The sequence below is a fragment of the Sarcophilus harrisii genome, chromosome 2 (assembly GCF_902635505.1).
Source record: "Sarcophilus harrisii chromosome 2, mSarHar1.11, whole genome shotgun sequence".
NCBI classification, from domain to species: domain Eukaryota; kingdom Metazoa; phylum Chordata; class Mammalia; order Dasyuromorphia; family Dasyuridae; genus Sarcophilus; species Sarcophilus harrisii.
Genome location: NC_045427.1, coordinates 316297459 through 316317472, shown reverse-complemented (window position 1 = coordinate 316317472; position 20014 = coordinate 316297459). Strand labels below are relative to the sequence as shown.

Sequence of the window (20014 nt, the reverse complement as noted above, 5' to 3'; positions counted from 1 at the left end):
TGGTGGCGACACTAGATTAAGGCCCCGCCCCTTCCCCTCTCGACCAATACTAGCAGCTCTTGTTTCGAGGCCACGCGTCCCCCATCTTGCTGCCCCTCGCCCGCAGGGCAGGTTGTAGGACTCGCCAGTAGGCAGCTTCTTGTTATGGAAGGCCCGCGAGAATCCCCCCAGCTACCCCCGCATGCCTCGAGCACCCCGGTGCTGTCGGTCCTGGACATGCACACGGGCGGGGAACCCTTGCGGATCGTACTTTCGGGGTGGCCCGAAGTGGGTGGCTCCACCCTGCTGGATAAACGCCGCTACGCGCGGGAGCACCTGGACTCCTTACGGCGGCGCCTGATGCACGAGCCGCGGGGGCACCGTGACATGTACGGGGCGTTGCTGGTGCGCAGCGAGCTGCCCGACGCTCACCTGGGCGTGCTGTTCCTGCACAACGAGGGCTACAGCTCCATGTGCGGCCACGGCGTGCTGGCCCTGGGGCGCTTTGCGCTCGACTACGGGCTGGTGCCGCCTCCCCCGCCTGGCGTCGGCGAGGCCGAGGTCCGCCTGCACTGCCCCTGCGGCCTGGTCACCGCCTTCGTGGCCTGCGAGGGTGGCCGCAGCCGGGGCCCGGTCCGCTTCCACAGCGTCCCGGCCTTTGCTCTGGCCACAGGTAACCGCGACGCCCCTGCCGGCGCCGCTCAAGATCCAGGGGCTGCGGTGGAGGAGTGGAGCCCGGTAACCCTACTAACGAGGACCCTGCCGCTTATTAAACTGCTTTTTTTGATTCAAATGTTTATCGAGTGTTCACTAATTGCACTGTACAGCACCACTAACTCGGGGCCACGGAAATTAATGAAATGCAATTAACTACATATGACATAGTAATTATATATTAATAATAAATAAATGACTAAAACACAAAGCTGCCTGCAAGTATTCCCTGCATGCTTGGAAAGACCAGAAGTTTATTACATTGATATCTACAAGCCAGTACCTTAAAACAAGGGTTTTAAGTAACTTCGGGCCCTTGAATATGGTTGGTTTTTGTTTTTAATGAATGCTTGACAACTCTCAGTATTTGTTCAGTATAATCATAGTGCACATCCGTATGCATACTTATCTGTGTGGGGGGATGTGTGTGTGTATGTGTGTGCGTGCATGCATACAACACACATTAGATTAGGTAGCACAATATGGAGTGTAAGGACTGCAGTCAGAAATGTTCCTCTCCCTAAGTGCAAATGTGGCCTCAGATACTGTGTGATCCTGGGCAACAAGGCCTGAAAACACAACATTTATATGGCAACTACTACATGCCAAATGCTCCATATTTGACTCTCTTGTTAATCTTGGGAGATCGGTTCTATCAATATTACCCATTACACAAATAAAGTGAGACCAAGGCGTTAAGTAACTTGCCTAGGATCACACAATTAGGGGGTTTCTGCACTGCTCTACCTTGTTGTTGAGTTGTTTTGGTCTTGAGTTTTGTCTGGTTCTTTCTGACTTCATATGAGATTTTCTTGGCAGAGAAACTGAAATGAACTTCTGCAGCTCGTTTTACACAGAGATGAACAGGCTTGCCCAGGTTCACACAGTAGTAAGATTCTGAAGCCAGATTTGAACTCAGGAAGATGAAGCTTTTTGATTCTGTGAGGGATAGAAAATCCTATCCAAAAATGATTATTCAGAGACCTCTCGAAGTAAAAAGCAGAAAAGTTGTTTATTTAATTAATTCTCATGAGAATGAGCAATTCCACTTCGAGGAGGGAAAGAGAGAGAGCTCACGGTAGAAGGGCTAAAGAAGGGGATAAGGTATACAGTTTTTATAGGGTTTAGATATAAAGGATTACATCATGAGTTGGAGAACATTAAGAGATAGGTGCCCCCACTCCCCCTTAATTGGATGTTATTTGTGCCAAAAACAGCAGATTCCTAGTTCCGGGAGGAACCATACATCAGGCAACTAATTGGCCAGATGTTGGTAACTTGAACAGTGATAAATGTCATCATTCGAGGTTAAATACATATGTCTAAAATCTAAGTATATATTGGCTACTACTCAACATACTAACGGAGGTCACAGAGACCTAGAGAAACTAAAAATACAGAAGAGGAAGTTAAATGTCTTTGGAAGTTCAACTGCTGGAAGTTCTTCACCTTATCTTTACTACATACAGCTGCTGGAAGTTCTTCAATTACACACACACACATACACACACACAATTCTAAACCCAGTACTTTATCCATTGCATCACCTAAATGTCTCTAATAAAATTGATTTCCTTTATCATCCTATGCATTTTATTTTATTCATTTAAAAAATATTCTGAGAAGTGGTACACAGGCTTCAACTTCCTACCATAGGGGTATGGTGATATAAAAAAGATTATAAGAAACTCAGCAATAGCCTCCAGAAGGATAGTAAGAACTTTATAATAACTTGTCCCAAGACCATTCCTATTTGAACTTCATTAAAAGATGGTGAGATAGGGGTAGTTAGGTGGTGCAGTGGATAGAGCACCAGCTGAAGTCAGGAGGACCTGAGTTCAAATTTGACCTCAGACACTTAAATACTTCCTAGCTGTGTGACCCTGGGCAAGTTACTTAACCTTAATTGCCTCAAGGGGGAAAAGAGATGGTGAGATGATATTAGTAATAGCAACAATAATAATAACTCCTCTGAAATCCAGTCAATGAAAGAAGGAAAATGCAAAGAAATTTGAGCCTGGATATGTACAGTACCTGTGAGTTTTATAACAGTTGAAATAAGGCCCTGGCTAAGGGGAGCAGAAAAAAGGTTTCCCAGGACAGTTCTGGAGAAACAAAATAGAGGGGATAATCACAGCTGGTAAAGAGTTTACAATCCAGTGGAAGAAAAAAGGTGCACATTCAAAAATTTAAAACAAGAATGGTAAATGATTAAAGGGAGCATTCGGTGTTGTACAAGTTTTGAAAGGGAAAAGTGACTGTAACCTTATGTGGGTTGAGAAGTCATAAAGGAAATGGGATTTGAACTGGACCCTGAAGAATTTATAAGAGTTTGTTAAGGAGGCATCAGAAATGTGGAACGCTACATCTTTATCACAAGGCAAAGCTGGAGATTACATAATATGTTTTGAAAAAGGAAGGGGCAAAATTAATTATAGCAGAATATCTTTTAGAAAACAATAGTGAATGATGATTCTACTCCTAAGGAGCTTATTTTGGAGAATTTTCTGTAGAAAAAAAAATAAAAACTTATCTGAGAATTCAGACATAAAAAATAGAAAGATTGTGAGTAATCTGATTTCACTCAAGGAGCAGAAGGTAGGAGGAAATCTTATACCTTAAAAGTAACTTGGAATTGTGAAGAAAGTAGTTCACGAGTCTTCTGATATTTTATTAGGACTTAGAAGACATGATCTCCTAGAAACTAAAAAGATGCCTATCATTTGAGGAATGGATAAATAAAATGTTTTTTTCTATGTAATGAAATGTTTTTTCATTGTAAGAAATGAAAATTGGGATAGTTTCAGAGAAATCTGGGAAACTGATGAAGTAAACAGAACCAAGAGAACAATTTATACAGTTAACAACAATGTTTCAGAGGGTCATTTCTGACCTTTTTTCCCAAAATTCAGCTTTTATCTTTTTTGGGTCACCTTAGTCACCAGCTAACATTTATAAAGTGCGAGGCACTGTGCTTTACAATGATTTCATTTGATCTTTACAACAGTGCTACTTTATCCCCATTTTATAGATGAGGAAACTAAGGTGAACAGGTAAGCAGATCATCTAGATTCCAAGTTTAGTCTTGGTGAGTTTCTCTTTCTCTGACCTCCTTTATCTCTACAGCCTCTCATAAATTATAGCATCCTGAAAGTCAAAGATTCTACAACACCCACAGTCAGGATTCTTATAGGAGGTAAGGTCAGTTTTTGTCCAATCTAACTCAGAGGGATCTATCTGTCTGAACACAGTGCATATTTAAAAATGTTGGTGAAAATGAATTGAAATAGAACATACTAATGTTCATGAAATATGCAGCTAAATAGAATGGGATTAACCAAGCCCAGTACAAACCACTTTAAGGGGAAAGGGTTAGACTTGCAAATTCAGTAGACAGTTAAGCTCTCCAAAGTTCCACTGGGTCTGAGCCTGTTCAACAGTTAACAGGGTACAAGAGTTATCTGCTTATATATATCCTCCTTTTCAATTTACCAGTTTGGAAGCTACTCCCTTAAATTTAAGAAATGTCCAAATGAGCAATGAGTCACTTCTATTCAAATCTGTATTATTATGCAGACCTCAATTTTTACCTAGTCATAACCAAGGGAATTTATATTTCTGATTTGAATTTGAGTCATACTATGAGAACTGAGCAAATAGAAAGCTACTTGTAAACCCTACCTATATACACTATAAAACCACTTTCAATTTAAGCTACTTCATAACTTATAAAACCTAGAATTTGGAAATAGCACGAATAGATGCTTGTGAAATTACCTAGAAAAAAATAAGCATCATGGGGGCTTATGAAATTCATAGATTCGGATAATAGTACATGATTGCTTCTGAACCTCATCTAAGTTAAAAATGTGAAAAAGGCACTGAAGACCTTTTATACTAGTCGGAACTTATTCATTCCAGTTTGATATAACCTTTTAAAATGTATTTTTTTTCTGAACATCTGAAAAGGACAGCATTTTATTTGTAAAAATACTAAATGTGAAATGTCTTTTTCTTAAACATTTTTAGATCTCGTGGTGGATGTTCCTGGAAAAGGGGAGATTGTAGTTGACATTGGATATGGTGGTGCATTTTATGCATTTGTTAATGCTAAAAGGTTTGGATTAAATGTCTGTTCTTCGAAGACAAGGGATCTTGTAGATGCAGCAAGTGCAATTACAGAAGCAGTTAAAGCACAGGTAGATAGCATGTACTTTGGTAGCTTCCTTCAGACCTTCAAGAATCCATGATTTTTTCAGTATGGATATTCCTTATACTCATACAAATCACAACTCCTTCATGCTTTAACGTGTTTGTTGACTGATGTTGTTGCCAAAAAAATTGTGACTGTGTCCAGTCTGGTGATGCTGCTGTGCTAAATTCCTATTGTTTGATGCATCATCATTGTATTAAGGTGACTCTGGGTTTTTGAAGGCTAAGACACTAGAATTTTTTTTTTTTTCTGGCAGATCTTACCAAAATGGAATGGCTGAGCATGGCAACAATAGTGGCCTATACATCATTCATCTGAGGACCAGCCTTCTTAAATTCAGAGTTCATTATCAGACTTTCTAAAAAACACTTACATATACAAAAGTGGTACTGAGAATGAAAAACCTAATATTTTCTTATCCTAAATATCATCATAATGAAAATATTTAAAATTCCTTGTAGAGGATGATAACAGAATGAAAATAAATATCTCATTCTATTTGTTGAATATATTTCTTCAAGTTATTACTAATCTTTCTTTAACATTTATTTACAATACATGTGACTGACTACATAACCAAACAATCAGTTTGGACCCCACTAAATCAAAAATTAATGATTCTTTAACATTGGCATTATATATATGCTTTATGCTCTCTCTTGTAACTTAGAGTAGAAATTAAAAAATCATTTAATGTAAATGTAGTTGGATGTATTATGTAATTCAATTGAGTGAAATTTTCTATTTTAGGTAATAAGATATATTATGCTATTCTTATGCTATGTTCTATTGTTCCTGAACCTTTTGGGCTTTACTTGACAAAGATAATAGAGTGATTTGCTATTTCCTTCTTTAGCTCATTTTACAAATGTGGGAATTGAGGTAAAGAGGGTGAAATGACTTGCCTGGGGGATCACACAGCTAGAAAGTATATGTGGCCCACATTTGAATTCAAGAAGATGGATATTTCTAACTTCAGACCCTGGACTCCAGCCACTGCACCACTTAACTGTACTATAGTAGCTTATCAATTAAGGTGTTGATTTATGTCATCTGATAAACAACAAGTAAAATTCCCAGTTTAATTCTGGTTTCTTTATAAATAGTCTAAAAGATTTTATTCTTCACTACCAACAAAAATTTGCCATTATACAGTACATTAAGACCGTAATTTCGATTTAGAATCTATAAATATTTTCTTTGCTTTGTTTCACAAGAATTTGATTTTTTTTTGGATTAAAAAATAACTTAGAGAAGGTTAGCATAATAGTTCACTTTTCTATACTTATATTGATAATTCATTATTTTATTTTTTAGCATTTCCAATATTTTCACATGAAATGTAACATTTAATATAAAGAATAAGAAGAAATTACACTAGATCTATTTAAAATGATATTTTGTAGAATTGTTAGGATAATTCCCTAACCGAAAATCATAGAGTGACTCTGAAATTTTAATTTCATTTGACTTTATTTTGAGACTGCATTTCTAAATTTCCCAACTTAGAAATGCAGAAGATTGTTACCTAGTCAGATTTGTGACTATTACAAGTGCCCTGGCCTGTTCCATTTCCAGCTTGAGCCAGTTTGCCCCTTTTTACCCTATTCCCACCCCATTACCCAAAATCCCCTTCCCCAGGGACTCACCAGGGACCAATCTTAGTGCAGAAACTTGATCAGCTTCAGGAGCTCAGAGTTCCTGAGTTAAGGGATCTACCAGTTTTAGTCTGAGCCTACCCAGTAGTAGAGATGCACCAATAAACCTGTTTAAAGTACTTATCTTGCATCAGTTTTTCTGCTCCAGGTATTTTTACTGAGCTAGCAGTTGAATACAGTTTTACAAGAGATAAATTTATTACAACATTTTCCATAAGAAAACTAAGATAAAGGTATTAATTTCTTAATCAGAGAAACAATTCTTAAGTTTGAGGACTAACACTAATAAATATCAAAAGAAGTAGGAAAATACGAAAAATTGTTTAATGATTATACGGTGAAAACAAAGTATCACATGTTAGAATTATTTTGTAGATTTTAGAAATCTCAGTGCAGTAAAATAAAGTTGATAGGTTTATCAGTGGAAGGGGAAAAAGAAAAGATCAACTAGTATAACTGGTATGTTGTTATTTGGAATTAAAAGCAGTATGCCATAGTGGATAGAGAGTTAGAATAAGAAAGACATGGATCAATTTTACCTCTTATGCTGCTGAAAGTTAGAGGTGGCACAATGGTTAGTGTGCTGAGCCAAGAATCAGAAAGACCTGAGTTCAAATTCAGCCTGACTTTTAACTAGCTGTGTGATCACCTAAGCTTTATTTGCCTCAGTTTTGTCAGTTGTAAAATGAGGATGATAATAGCATTTACCTCCTAGGTTGCTGGGAGAATCAAATGAAATAATAACTCTCAAAGACCTAAACTTTAAATTGCAGAGAAATACGTAGAGGAAATTTCTTTTGTTTTTGTAGAGGAAGCTTCCTCAATTATAGAATGGGGTAAATAATAGCACCTACCTTACAGGATTTTTGTGAGGAACGAATGAGAATAATTGTAAAAAATTGCTTAGTACAATATTGGGTATATAGTAAATTCTATTCCCCTTCCCTTTCCCTATGCTCCTCTCCATTACAAGTTTCCTATATCAATGAAAAAACAGGTCCAGTTCCCCCCCCCAAAATGGAGTAACAAGATTGTTTTAAATTCATCAAATAACCAAACAACCTTTCCCTTGTGTTTATATACTTATTAGAGTGACACAATTTCACATGTCTACCATAATACCTTGTAGATACTCAATAAAGTGAAAAGTGATGTCTTTCAATACTTATATCTATATTATTTTATAAAGATCCATTTGAATTAAAAGTCATTTTCTACATTTCACATATTAGTTACTATATTTTATTTGCTTTTCCTCAGGTTAAAATTCATCACCCAGACAATGAAGAGCTTGCATTTCTATATGGAACTATATTAACAGATGGAAACGATACATTTAGTGAAGAACCAACAACTAACATATGTGTGTTTGCAGATGCACAGGTATTGAAACAAAAAATTTTTTACATATAGACACTACCATCTATTTTAGGAAGAATTTTCAGTAGAAAATATACTGAGTTAATTGTTCAGGAGATCTTGGTATTAGATACATTTCTCTCATTTACTAGCCATGCTTTTTGTTGTTGTCGAGTCATTTTTCAGTCATGTCCAACTTTTCACAATCCCAAAGATACCAGAGTGGTTTGCAATTTCCTTCTTCAGCTCATTTTACAGATGTGCAAATTGAGGCAAACAATGTTAAAGGGACTTTCCTAGGGACACATAGCTAGTAATTGTCTGAGGCCAAATTTGAATTCACAAAAAAAAGTGACTAACTGACTCCAGGCCTACCACTCTATCCACTGGGCCATCTAGCTGCCCACTGGTCACACTACTCTTAATCTTTTTGTGCTATTTAACATCTGTAAAATCAGACTAATAATAATAATAATGATCAGGTCATGCTTTTTACAAATTGAGATAATAGATATGAAAGCATTTTGGAAAATAAGAAGCACCATACAAAGTCAAATCATCTTCTATTGATAATGTTAGCTTAATTCTGAGTCACATATTATATTATATTTTGTTCCAAAGAAAGATAATTTCTGTCTATTGATATTAGGTTCTAGGAGCCAGATGAGACTTATGTTATGTTAAAAACACAATATAAGTACTGTTGCTTCCACCTCCAAAATATCTATTTTATCTGTTCTTTTCTCTCCATCATGCAGCTTCCCTCCTAAGTAAGGCCTTTATCACCTTTCAACTGGACTATGGCAATAAGTCTCATGACCTCTGATTTCTCCCTATTCCAATCTCACTTCAAGACATCTGCCAGATTCTTAAAGCCCAAGTCTGACAATCTCTTTTCTCTACAGTGGAAGTGCCAATAGCTCCCATTTGTCATTATAAAATATAAGCTCCTTCTTAATCTGACTTCAGACTACTTTTCCAGATTTATTGTACCTTTTACACATTTTATATTCCGGCTAAATTATTCTACTGCTGCATTCCATAACTCATTTTCCATCTCCTACCTATGTAATCTTGCACAAATTGTCTCCTAAGTTTGGAATACATTCCTATCTCACTTCACTTTCACCTTGTAGAATCCCTAGTTTCCTTCAAGGCTCAAATCAAACATTACTTCCTATTAGAAGCCTACCTGATTGCTAGTCTCCCATTTCCATCCTTCTGCTCAAGAACTTTTTATCTATTTATTTTATCCATATTATTTAAATTATACACAAACATATCATTTATCTATATTTGATATTTGCTTATCTTGCATTCATGTTTTTCCATTCAAAAAAGTAAAAATTCCTCTGAGGGTAAAGATTATTTTTTTGATCTCTTTATCTTTGGTATGTTCTGCTGCTGCTGGTGATGGTGGTAATTATAACTAGCATTTATATAGCACTTTGAAGAAGAGGCAAGATGATATTTGAATCCAATAAGGTTATGGGAAGAATTTTTTAAGAACTTGAAGTTGTATGAAGGAGGATTAAGGGAATGGGATAAAGGAATCTAAAAAAGTTCTAACCTAAATGAAGAATAGGTGAGAATGATGCTGAGAAATTGTGAGGAATGGAAGATCCCTATACGAAATCACAGTGGATACCCCAGACTTCTCAGTGAAGCACCTAGGTATCTAAGTCATCAACTTTAGATGTGGTAAGTTTGGTGCAATCACTGTGGGAGGAATGAGAGAGGGAGAGAATTGTGTTAGAGTGGAAGCATAGTACAGGAGCAAGGAACTAGATGAAATTATGTATAATAAATTTAGAGTGGGTAGCATCAGATCAATTTTTTAATATTTTTTCTCCAATATTTCCCAGTATACATGAAGTAAAAACAGGGAGATTGGATGGTACAAATTATACAGGGACAAGTATTAGCAGATTAAAAATAGAAGGGCAGAAAACTAAAATAATTAAGTTGTATAATAACTAATGAAACCTTAAAATGTCAGACCAAGGGGAAAAAGTTGAACATGAAGGCAAATGAAACTAGGATGGAAAATGGATCAGGATAATAAGGCTGGATGAGAGGATATGGAAAAGGCAACCAAAAGTTTTCCTCAGAATACGGTGCTGTATTTTACTTAAGTCATGTAAATTAAAAGTATGCTCAAGGTTTTTTTGTTTTCTTTTTTAATCATTATAAAACATTGCTATCCATGGCATTTATTCTTTTTTTATTATAGCTTTTTATTTACAAGATATATGCATGGGTAATTTTTCAGCATCGACAATTGCAAAACCTTTTGTTTCAATTTTTCCCCTCCTTCCCCCCCCCCTCCTAGATGGTAGGTTGACCAATACATGTTAAATATGTTAAAGTATAAGTTAAATACAATATATGTATACATGTCCATACAGTTATTTTGCTGTAGAAAAAGAATTGGACTTTGAAATAGTGCACAATTAACCTGTGAAGGAAATCAAAAATGCAGATGGACTAAAATAGAGGGATTGGGAATTCTATGTAGTGGTTCATAGTCATCTTTCAGAGTTCTTTTGCTGGGTGTAGCTGATTTAATTCATTACTGCTCTATTGGAACTAATTTGATTCATCTCGTTGTTGAAGAAAGCCAAGTCCATCAGAATTGATCATCATATAGTATTGTTGTTGAAGTATATAATGATCTTCTGGTCCTGCTTGTTTCACTCAGCATCACTTCATCTAAGTCTCTCCAGGCCTTTCTGAAATCATCCTGCATGGGATTTATTCTTAAGGAAATGTAAGCTACAGGAACTTGGTTCAAATTTTACATTTTAATGACTTTAATTGAAGAAATAATAGACTCTGAAGATGAAATATAAAAGTAAATTTATTTAGAGTGAAAATTAGATTATACAGTTGTAGGCTCTATGTAATTTTTTTAGATCCTGAGAGTAAAAAAAAAAGTGGGGAGTACCCTTGAAAAGGTAAATTGCACCCTGTAGTCTATAGAAAAGAAATATATAACAGTTGTGAAAATATAATTTACTGCTTTCTACCAAGAATGTTCCAAATTATTTTTAGGAACCTATCATCCCAAAAATCTGATTTTGAATTTTAAAAGTTAGGATATTTTAAAACAGCATGAGAATTCCAAAAAAGATGAGGCACAATATAGCATAGGATAAATAGATGAGATGAATATATTTGTGATGATTATATCTCATTTTTGTTATTCCCAAACAGGTTGACCGCAGCCCCACTGGTTCTGGAGTGACTGCTCGAATTGCCTTACAGTATCACAAAGGACTTATTCAACTGAACCAGACCAGAACCTTTAAAAGTGGTGCAACAGGCTCACTGTTCACTGGGAAACCAGTGAAGGTGATCAGAAGAATTATTCTAATTTTTGTTGTTGTTGTCAGATTTAATATTATGAAAAGAGGAGACTTAAGTTAGGTGTCAGATACATTTCTTCATTCAATTCTGCCAAAACATTATACTACAACATTATTATGATCTTAGTTCAACATTATTATGATCTCAATTGTTTCTTGTACATATCAGGACTGCCTCACCTTTCAGGGGTCCTCAAACTATGACCCGCAGGCCAGATGTGGCAGCTGAGGACACTTATCCTCCTCACCCAGGGCTATGAAGTTTCTTTATTTAAAGGCCCACAAAACAAAGTTTTTGTTTTTACTATAGTCGGGTCCTCCAACAGTCTGAGGGACAGTGAATTGGCCCCCTATTTAAAAAGTTTGAAGACCCCTGGAGATAGATATGTCCTTAAAATTTTTAACACATGCACTAGGAAAACTGACTAAAGAAAAACTATAGATAAGATGTAGAGTTTTTTATCATGCACTACCATGAGTAAAAAAAAAAAAGAACATATCCCTGATATATGCATATTTATTTGTAAATTATATATTATGTACATTATAAAACATAAGCAAAAATTGAAATACAAATGATAAAATCTTTTAATAATAATTACTTTATATTTTAAATTGATAGAATAAGAAACTTTTTTTGTTTTTTTGCTGAGGCAATTGGGGTTAAGTGACTTGCCCAGAGTCACACAGCTAGGAAACTGATTTGAATTTGGGTCCTTCTGACTTCAGGGCTGTTACTCTATCCATTGTATCATTTAGCTGCACCTCTACTACTGTTTTAATGATAATCATATCTGAAAAGGTATCTCACATGTGGACCCAAATGGTTATGACCAAATTATTATTTTTATTTTTCAGTCCTATCCACGTTATGCAGGGTTTTGTTGAAATTTGACTCATTAAATTTCTGCTTTTTTATGATGTCAATCAGCTGTTTTTACAAACTAATAAGGTGTTGCATTTTAAGATTTTATAACAGAATCTAAATCCATTAAAACTGCATTTGAAAGATTTTTAAGTAAGAAAATTCTTTTAACAAGTGGAGATATGAGAAGTTTTATAGAGAACACCATCATTTTGGGAAACAAAATCTTTGTTTTTTATTATCTTGCTAATCATATTGATTTCATATCAAGACACAGCTAGTCAGAATGAGGTTCATCATTAAAGAGTGAATATAAATCCCTACTTCAGATAATTTAGATAATTTTGAATTTTTTTGGTCAGCTTCTTATCATAACTCATTGTTTTTATCTTTTAGTCATATGTTCATTTTATGAGGACTAGTTCATCTATACTGGTTATTCTCTGCTTATTAGTATCTGGTTATTCAATTTATAGTTTAGGCCTTCAAAATTTTGAAAACAGTCTCACACATATGGAAATTTAAGTGATGGGAACACAGTGTGTTAGAGCTACCATACCTCAGTCTATTCTTTGCCTTCAAATAGGACTTCTTGGACCATTTATTTGATAGGCAGTTCTTTCAGGTCTTCAGAAGTGTCTGTCTTCGTTCAACATCTTCTCTGAGATGTGTTTCTTCTCAAATTAATTCAATCAGTTTTCCTTACACAAATGTCCTTTTCCATTCTGGAGAGCAATTTGGAACTATGCCCCAAAGAATTATAAAACTGTGTATATCCTTTGATCTAGCAATACTATTGCTAAGTCTATATTCACCCCCCCCCCAAAAAAAAAAAGCCAGAAACAAAACCAGAAAAGGATCCACCTGTGCAAAAATGTTTGTAGAAATTCTTTTTGCAGCAGAAAAAAAATTGAAAAATGAGTGGATGCCCATCAATTGAATAATGGCTGAGTAAGTTATTACTAATGTAAGGAATGCTATTGTTCTATAAGAAAACTGATTTCAGAAAAGTCTTGAAAGAGTTACGTGAACTAATGCTGAGTGATGTGAGCAGAGCCAGGAAAATATTGTACACAGCAACAGCAAGGTTGTGAGAAGATTAATTATGGTGAAAGTAGTTCTTCTTAGCAAATCAGTGATTTAAGGCAATTCCAATAAACTTAGTTGGAAAATGCCATCTTCATCCAGAGAGAGAATTATAGAGAATGAATGCAGATTGAAGCATACTATTTTGATCTTTTTTTCTTTCTTTTTTTTTTCTTTCTCAAAGCCTTTTCCTTTTTGTTCTGATTTTTATTCCTCAACGTGATATATAGGAATATATTCAAAATGAATTGTACATCTAAAAATAATTTTTTTAAAAGAGGAGAAAAAGTTCTTTTTTCTGCCCCTTTAAACAACTAGAATATCTACATACAAAAGGGAAAGTGCCTAACATGAGGGGAGAAAAAAACATTTTTCTTATTTTTCTTTCATTTATCAGATATATTAGCCCAAATTTTAGTTTGAACAGTATGATACAAGAAGAAAGTCTCTTTCTTTTTTATGCAATGGAGTGTTTGTTGTAGGTCAAACAAAATATTCTATCTTGAATTAAAGCATCATTCTTAGTTTTGTGTCAAATCATTTTTATATTAAATTCCTTTCTTTTTTTCTCTTTTCAGGAAACCAAATGTGGGGAATTCAAAGCAGTTATAGTTGAAGTATCAGGACAAGCCTATTATACAGGTACTGCAAGCTTTATAATTGAAGAAGAGGACCCACTGAAAAATGGATTTCTTCTCAAATGACCTTATTCAAGATCTCTTACTGGCCCCTTTTAGAGCTACCATTATCTAAGAGCTAAATGTCCTCATGTTCTACTAAAAAAGTGTATCATCTTATATATGTATATTGCCATCCTATGTAATATCATAATCCTTTATTATACAAAATGTTGACAAATAATAATGAAGCTACCATTTTATTTTTCAATGTGTTAGATTTTTAATAAAAGACACTTTTAAAAAATAATATAGTTTATTCTAAAACGTGATACACTAGGTTCTTAAGCAATATCTAAGAGTCATAACAATAAAAATTATGCACTTATGTGCCAGACACTGTCCTAAGTGCTGGAAATATAAAGAAAGGAACACTCATGGCCCCTGCCCTCAAGAAATTAAAATAAAAATTCAAAAGGCATGCAGATACATATACATACGTATATGTCTGACCTTCCTTATTATGTGTGTATATACCTACACATGTGTGCACTTATGTGTTGTGTTTATACATTTTACATAGATACACACATATTATCTGACCAATCCTATTAATTATTGTTTTATATTTCTATTTCCCTTTGCGACTATAAACTCTTTGATAAAGCCATTAGCATTGTCACTTCCTTCTAAGTTCTCTAAAATTAGGTTTCCAACCTCATCATTCAGTAAAACTGCTCTCTCCAAAGTAACCAATGATTTTTAAATTGTCAGATGGTCTTTCCTTAATCTTGATCCTTTTTTAGCTCTGCAGCTTTTCACATTGTTGATCATCCTTTTCTCCTGAATATTCTCATTTCTCCAGAACTATATCACAATGCTTTAACCTAGTTCTGGTTCTGCTTTCCCTGTCAGACCTGTTTCAGTTTTCTTTGCTAAATCTTAGTTCAGGAAATGCCCACTAACCATGGGTGCTCTCTGATTACTCTGGATTTCACTGATTGGTCAATCAACAATAAGTCCTAGTCCAAGCTTCACTTGTTCTTTGGGTCTTGATGGCTCAGAGTAAGTGTAAATAGCAATTATTTCTGTAGCCAAAAATTCTGGGTTTTTCCTTCCCAGAATAATACTTTTATGCAGGCAACCAAGACCATTTTTCCCCCTCACTATTTACCTAGCCTTGTATATATATGCATTTTTTTCTTCCTGTGGTTGCAAGTATCCTTTTTTTAAAAAATTAAATTACTTTAAGATTTTATTTTACTAAAGATTTTTATTTTCAAAACATGCATGGATAATTTTTCAACATTAATACTTGAAAAACCTTGTGTTCCAAATTCCTCCCCTTTTCCTCACCCTTTCCCACAGATGGCGAGTAATCCAATATATGTTAAACATGTTTAAATAATATATGTTAAATCCAATATATGTATACATATTTATACATTTATCATACTGCACAAGAAAACAAAAAGGAAAAAAATGAGAAATAAAATGCAAGCAAACAACAACAAAAAGAATGAAAATGCTTTATTGTGATCTATACTCTGCTCCCACAGTCCTCTCTGAGTGTAGATGGCTCTCTTCATCACAAGGTCTTTGGAACTGGTCTGAATCATCTCATTGTTGAAAAGAGCCAATACATGCACTTTTTTGTTATTCAGTTACGTCCAACTCTTCATGACTCCATGGACATTTTATATATATACATGGGATTTTCTTGTCAAACAGTGAAGCAGAGAAGATTGTCATTGCCTTCTCCAATGGATCTAGTAGACCTTTTGTCAGGCAATCAGAGGTTAAGTGATTGGCTCAGGTCACACAGCTAGGAAGTGTCTGAGGCTGCATTTGAACTCAGGTTTTCCTGCCTCAGGTCCAGTGCTCTAGCCACTAGCAGCCTCATATATACACATATGTATTGTGTGTGTTATAGATACATGTGTATACCTTTGCATGTATACATACATAATACTCATTTACATGGAATGTATAGATACATGTATGCCACAGATATATACAAATATCTACATATACAGCCTAAATGAAAGGTAATCTTAGAGGGAAGCCATATGAAAGGCATATTAAAACCCAGAGTTCACTAAGACTGGAGAGGAAAACTAAGGATTAAAAAACTAACAGATGAATGTTTTATATTTTTAAAAGTAGTAATATCAAGTACAATTACTTCAAAATTTATTTATAAAAACATCATTCTATAAATAAACCAGAAATATTAAAGAAGAAGGGGTTCATTTGGCCACTTGACTCTTTAAGCAATATATGTGAGCTAATAAATATCATTTATATGATGTTTTTATATTTGCAAAGCTCTTTACAAATATTATTTCATTTTATTCTTGCAGCAAGTCTAGGAAGGAGGTGTGCTATTATTGTCCCTATACAGTGACAAGTGATAATTATAAATGACTTATGAGAAAAAATTGCTACTCACTTCCAAAGACAGAAGTGATTAATTCAAACTGAAATATAACTTTGTGTTTTGTTTTTTTTTTACTTTTTTGGTGTTATAGCTATTATGGAGATATGTTTTGCATGGATTCACATGTATAATTGATATTTTATTTTCTATGTGGGGGAGTGAGCTGTGGAAGAAAGGAAGAGAATCTAAAACTCAAAATTTAAAAGGAAAATAAATAATCTTAATTTTAAAAGTAAACATTTCATATAGTTTTTAAATGATGAAATAAATGATTTCAGAGCAGTTTGGGAAGACTTGTATGAACTGATACAGAGTGAAGTGAGCAGAAACATTTTTAAATGACTTAAGATTGATCAATGAAATAACCAACCACAATTCCAGAGAGCCTATGATTAAGAATGCTACCTGCCTTCTGAGAGAAAAGTATTGGATTGTAAAAGTAATGCAGAATGAGACATACATTTGTGAATATGACTAATGTGGGAAATTTATGTTGTTTGATAATACATATTTGTTTTTAAAAAAGGGATTTTGGTTTTCTTTTTTTTTTTTTTCTTAAAGGGAAGGAAAGTGAAGAGAGAAAAGAAATACTTGTTAATTAGAGAAAATAATGTCTTTTTGCAGCAGCAGCAGCATACCCAACAAAAATTAAAAAAAAAATTGGGCAATGTGCTAAGTAAGGCACAGAAGATGTAAAGACAGAATGAAAAGTTGGTCCTGCGCTCAAAGAGCTTACATTCCATTGAAAGGATACACTCAAAGTCTTTCATAATCATTTCTTGAGTCAATTAATATTATATTCACATTATTAAGAGCAAAACCTTATTCTTTCCTTCCAATAACAAAAGATTCCCAGGCCAACCTTTCCACTACTGACTGCACTTTAAACATTAAATTGAATGAATCAAATTTGCCAGTCCAATCACACGGAATGAAAGAAGGCTAGTAAAGACTGGTCAGATTCAATTTAATGCAGCACATGTGTAGTTAAGTGCCTACTAAGTTTTAAGACGGTATACTTTTCTCCCTAAACCGTGTGGAAGCAGGAGTAACCACAGGGAAATCGGGGTCAGTCCACCCATCTATCAGTCCACCAGCCGCGTATCTCGCTCCCTTTGACCAGCAGACTCAGGTATGTAGTAGTGGGTGTGTCAAGCGAACAGGAGAAAGCTCTTTCTAGCGCTGGTTGTGCGTAAACACCCGGTTGATATGGCAACTGACTGAGCTCGCTGCAGTCACCTGCTCCGAGAGCCCCCAGTAGCGGCAGCCCTGGGGCGATGGGCAGTGGGGCCGCGGCTCCTCCTCTTCTCCCCCCTCCGCTGCCTATCCCGTAGGCCGGGGGGTGTCCTTTCCCCCTCCCCGGGGCTTCAGAGGGGCAGCCTTGGCACGGGCCGAGCTGAGGCATGAATGGTCCGGTCTTCGCAGAGCCCCATGGAGGAGGAGCCGCCGCCGCCCTATTCCACGCCCACGCCGCCCCCTCCCTCCGCCTCCAAGATCGCCCAGATGAGCAACCTGACGAGCCTGGGGGCCGCCCGCGGCGGGGGCAGCCTGCGCCCAGAGGCTGCCCTGGACTCGGGCTCCCCGTCCAGCCCTGTGCGGGTCGCGAGCTTCCACGCGGCCGTGATCTCCTTTACCACCGTGGCGGCCGCGGTGGCCGAGGCGCGGGTGAGCCGGGATGGCGGCGGCAGCGGCAGCGGCAGCGGCCTGGCTGGGGGGGAGAAGGCTGGCCCGGGCAGCAGCCTCCCCAGCAGCAGCAGCAGCAGCAGCATCCCCAGCCTCGGCAGCATCCCCAGCGAGGATCCCGTCCCGGCGGCGGCGGCCGGGGCGAAGCGGCTGCTGCTGGAGCCCTGGGCGGCCGTGGCGGCGCAGGCGCTCGTGCTGCTGCTCATCTTCCTTCTCTCCAGCCTGGGCAACTGCGCCGTGATGGGGGTGATCGTGAAGCACCGACAGCTCCGAACGGTCACCAACGCCTTCATCCTGTCGCTGTCCCTCTCTGATCTGCTCACCGCCCTGCTCTGCCTGCCCGCTGCCTTCTTGGCCCTCTTCACTCGCCACGGCGCCGGCTTGGACGGGCCCCCAGCCGCTCGTCCCTGGCGGCGCTTTTGCGCCGCCAGCCGCTTCTTCGGCTCCTGCTTCGGTATAGTGTCCACCTTGACAATGACCCTCATTTCCCTGGACCGTTACAACGCCATCGTGAGGCACCCTAGGGAAAAGATGGGCTGGCGCAGGGCCCTGTTGCTCTTGGTCGCCGTTTGGCTCGTGGCAGCGGGGCTTTCTTTCCCTTGGGATCTACTGGGGAGTTCCGAGGGGGACTGGGACGAGGATGCGCTAGTGGGACCGAAGCAGAGTTTCCACCGCTGCCTATACGTTTCCTATCCAGGCCCCTCACGCTTGGGTCCCACCTACAACATCTGGCTGATTGTCACCTGTTACCTGTTTCCCTTTGGGATCATGTGTTTCTGTCTCTACCAGATTTGCAAGACCGTGAAGTTGTCGGAAATTAGGGTGCGACCGGTGTCAACCTACGCGCACCTGTTGCGCTTCTACAGGGAAACGCGCACAGCGACCACGGTGCTCATCATGATCGTTTTCATTATTTTCTGCTGGGGACCATATTGCCTCCTGGTACTGTTCACAGCCGCAGCTGGGGCTGCGGGTGCTCAGACACCCCCATTCCACCCCGTCCTGAATATCGTGGCCCTGTGGATGGCTTGGGCAAATGGAGCCATCAACCCTCTCATCTATGCCATCCGCAACCCCAACATTTCCGTGCTGCTGAGGCACAAAAGGGAGGAGGGCTACAGGACTAGAAATGTAACCGCCTGCCTGTCTAGTCACAACAGAAATCTGGAGGCCAGAAACGCGGCGAATCGTCTTAGAGAACGCTACGCCCACAGGCTCGGCGTGTGCAGTAGAGGATCCTCTTGCAGTTCTACTAATGGTGAAGGAGGAAGGGATGTGGCCATGTGGGCTTGTAGAAATCCAGCCCTACTCTTCTGCAGAGATAGTCTACCAGAGACCGCGTCAGAAATAGCCATGCAGCGTAAAACAGCAGACACTAGTCTCTAAAATGGACTGTGTTCATGGATAGAGCCAAGTACTACCACAGGAGTATTCTGTCCTTTACATTTTAGGGCTTAGGGAATTCCACTGAGGATGACTGGAGTTTCTGAGAACCAAACATTTTATACTAAGAGAAACAAGAGGGAACAGGGCTTGCCATTTCCAGAAAGCCTGACTAAAACACATACACACACACACACACACACACACACACACACACACAAAAACCAAACCCAAACCCCACAAAAATTATGTTTTTGCAAAAGTGCTGAGACTGATGTAAATTGCAAAAATTAGACCAACGTGACTGATTATTGTGAATTGTAAGTGCCAAAAAAAAAAAAAGACCGAAAACCAAATATCAGACCACCTAAAGCCCATATGTATAGGAATCACACTGTGAAAAACAAAAATACATTGTCTTTGGAAGAGGTTATTGGAGTTTATTCAACTGCACAAAATGTCTCCAGTTATGGGATGGAAAACTATTTTACTTTTGATTAACTTGTATTAAGATTGCCCTTTAAATGACCTATATTAACAAAATTGACAATCAGAATCCACCAAGCTATAGAAAATGCAACTTAAGGGTTTGAGGGAGATGGTATAAGGAACTAACAATTCTGTTTCTCTCATCAGTTTATTGGGAGAA

At 37.7% G+C, this 20014-nt stretch overlaps 2 protein-coding genes across 2 annotated transcripts; both read left to right on the top strand.

Annotated features, from left to right (window-relative positions):
- The first annotated feature begins 129 nt into the window (after nt 1-129).
- L3HYPDH (trans-L-3-hydroxyproline dehydratase) lies at nt 130-14295 on the top strand. Its single transcript, XM_003759323.4, has 5 exons — nt 130-652; nt 4723-4892; nt 7825-7947; nt 11140-11277; nt 13821-14295. Exons 1-5 carry the CDS (start codon nt 145-147, stop codon nt 13944-13946), a joined length of 1065 nt encoding a protein of 354 aa, XP_003759371.1. The 5' UTR covers nt 130-144; the 3' UTR covers nt 13947-14295.
- A 3233-nt stretch (nt 14296-17528) lies between these two features.
- GPR135 (G protein-coupled receptor 135) lies at nt 17529-19793 on the top strand. Its single transcript, XM_012541001.3, has one exon. It carries the CDS (start codon nt 17707-17709, stop codon nt 19366-19368), a length of 1662 nt encoding a protein of 553 aa, XP_012396455.2. The 5' UTR covers nt 17529-17706; the 3' UTR covers nt 19369-19793.
- The last annotated feature ends 221 nt before the right edge of the window (nt 19794-20014 follow it).

Excerpts from the sequence above, each read along its gene's own strand:
- L3HYPDH (XM_003759323.4), top strand. The coding sequence starts at position 145 with ATGGAAGGCCCGCGAGAATCCCCCCAGCTACCCCCGCATGCCTCGAGC. Across the intron at positions 4,893-7,824 it reads CAGAAGCAGTTAAAGCACAG|GTTAAAATTCATCACCCAGA; the intron begins GTAGATAGCATG and ends GCTTTTCCTCAG. Across the intron at positions 7,948-11,139 it reads GTGTGTTTGCAGATGCACAG|GTTGACCGCAGCCCCACTGG; the intron begins GTATTGAAACAA and ends ATTCCCAAACAG.
- GPR135 (XM_012541001.3), top strand. The coding sequence starts at position 17,707 with ATGGTCCGGTCTTCGCAGAGCCCCATGGAGGAGGAGCCGCCGCCGCCC.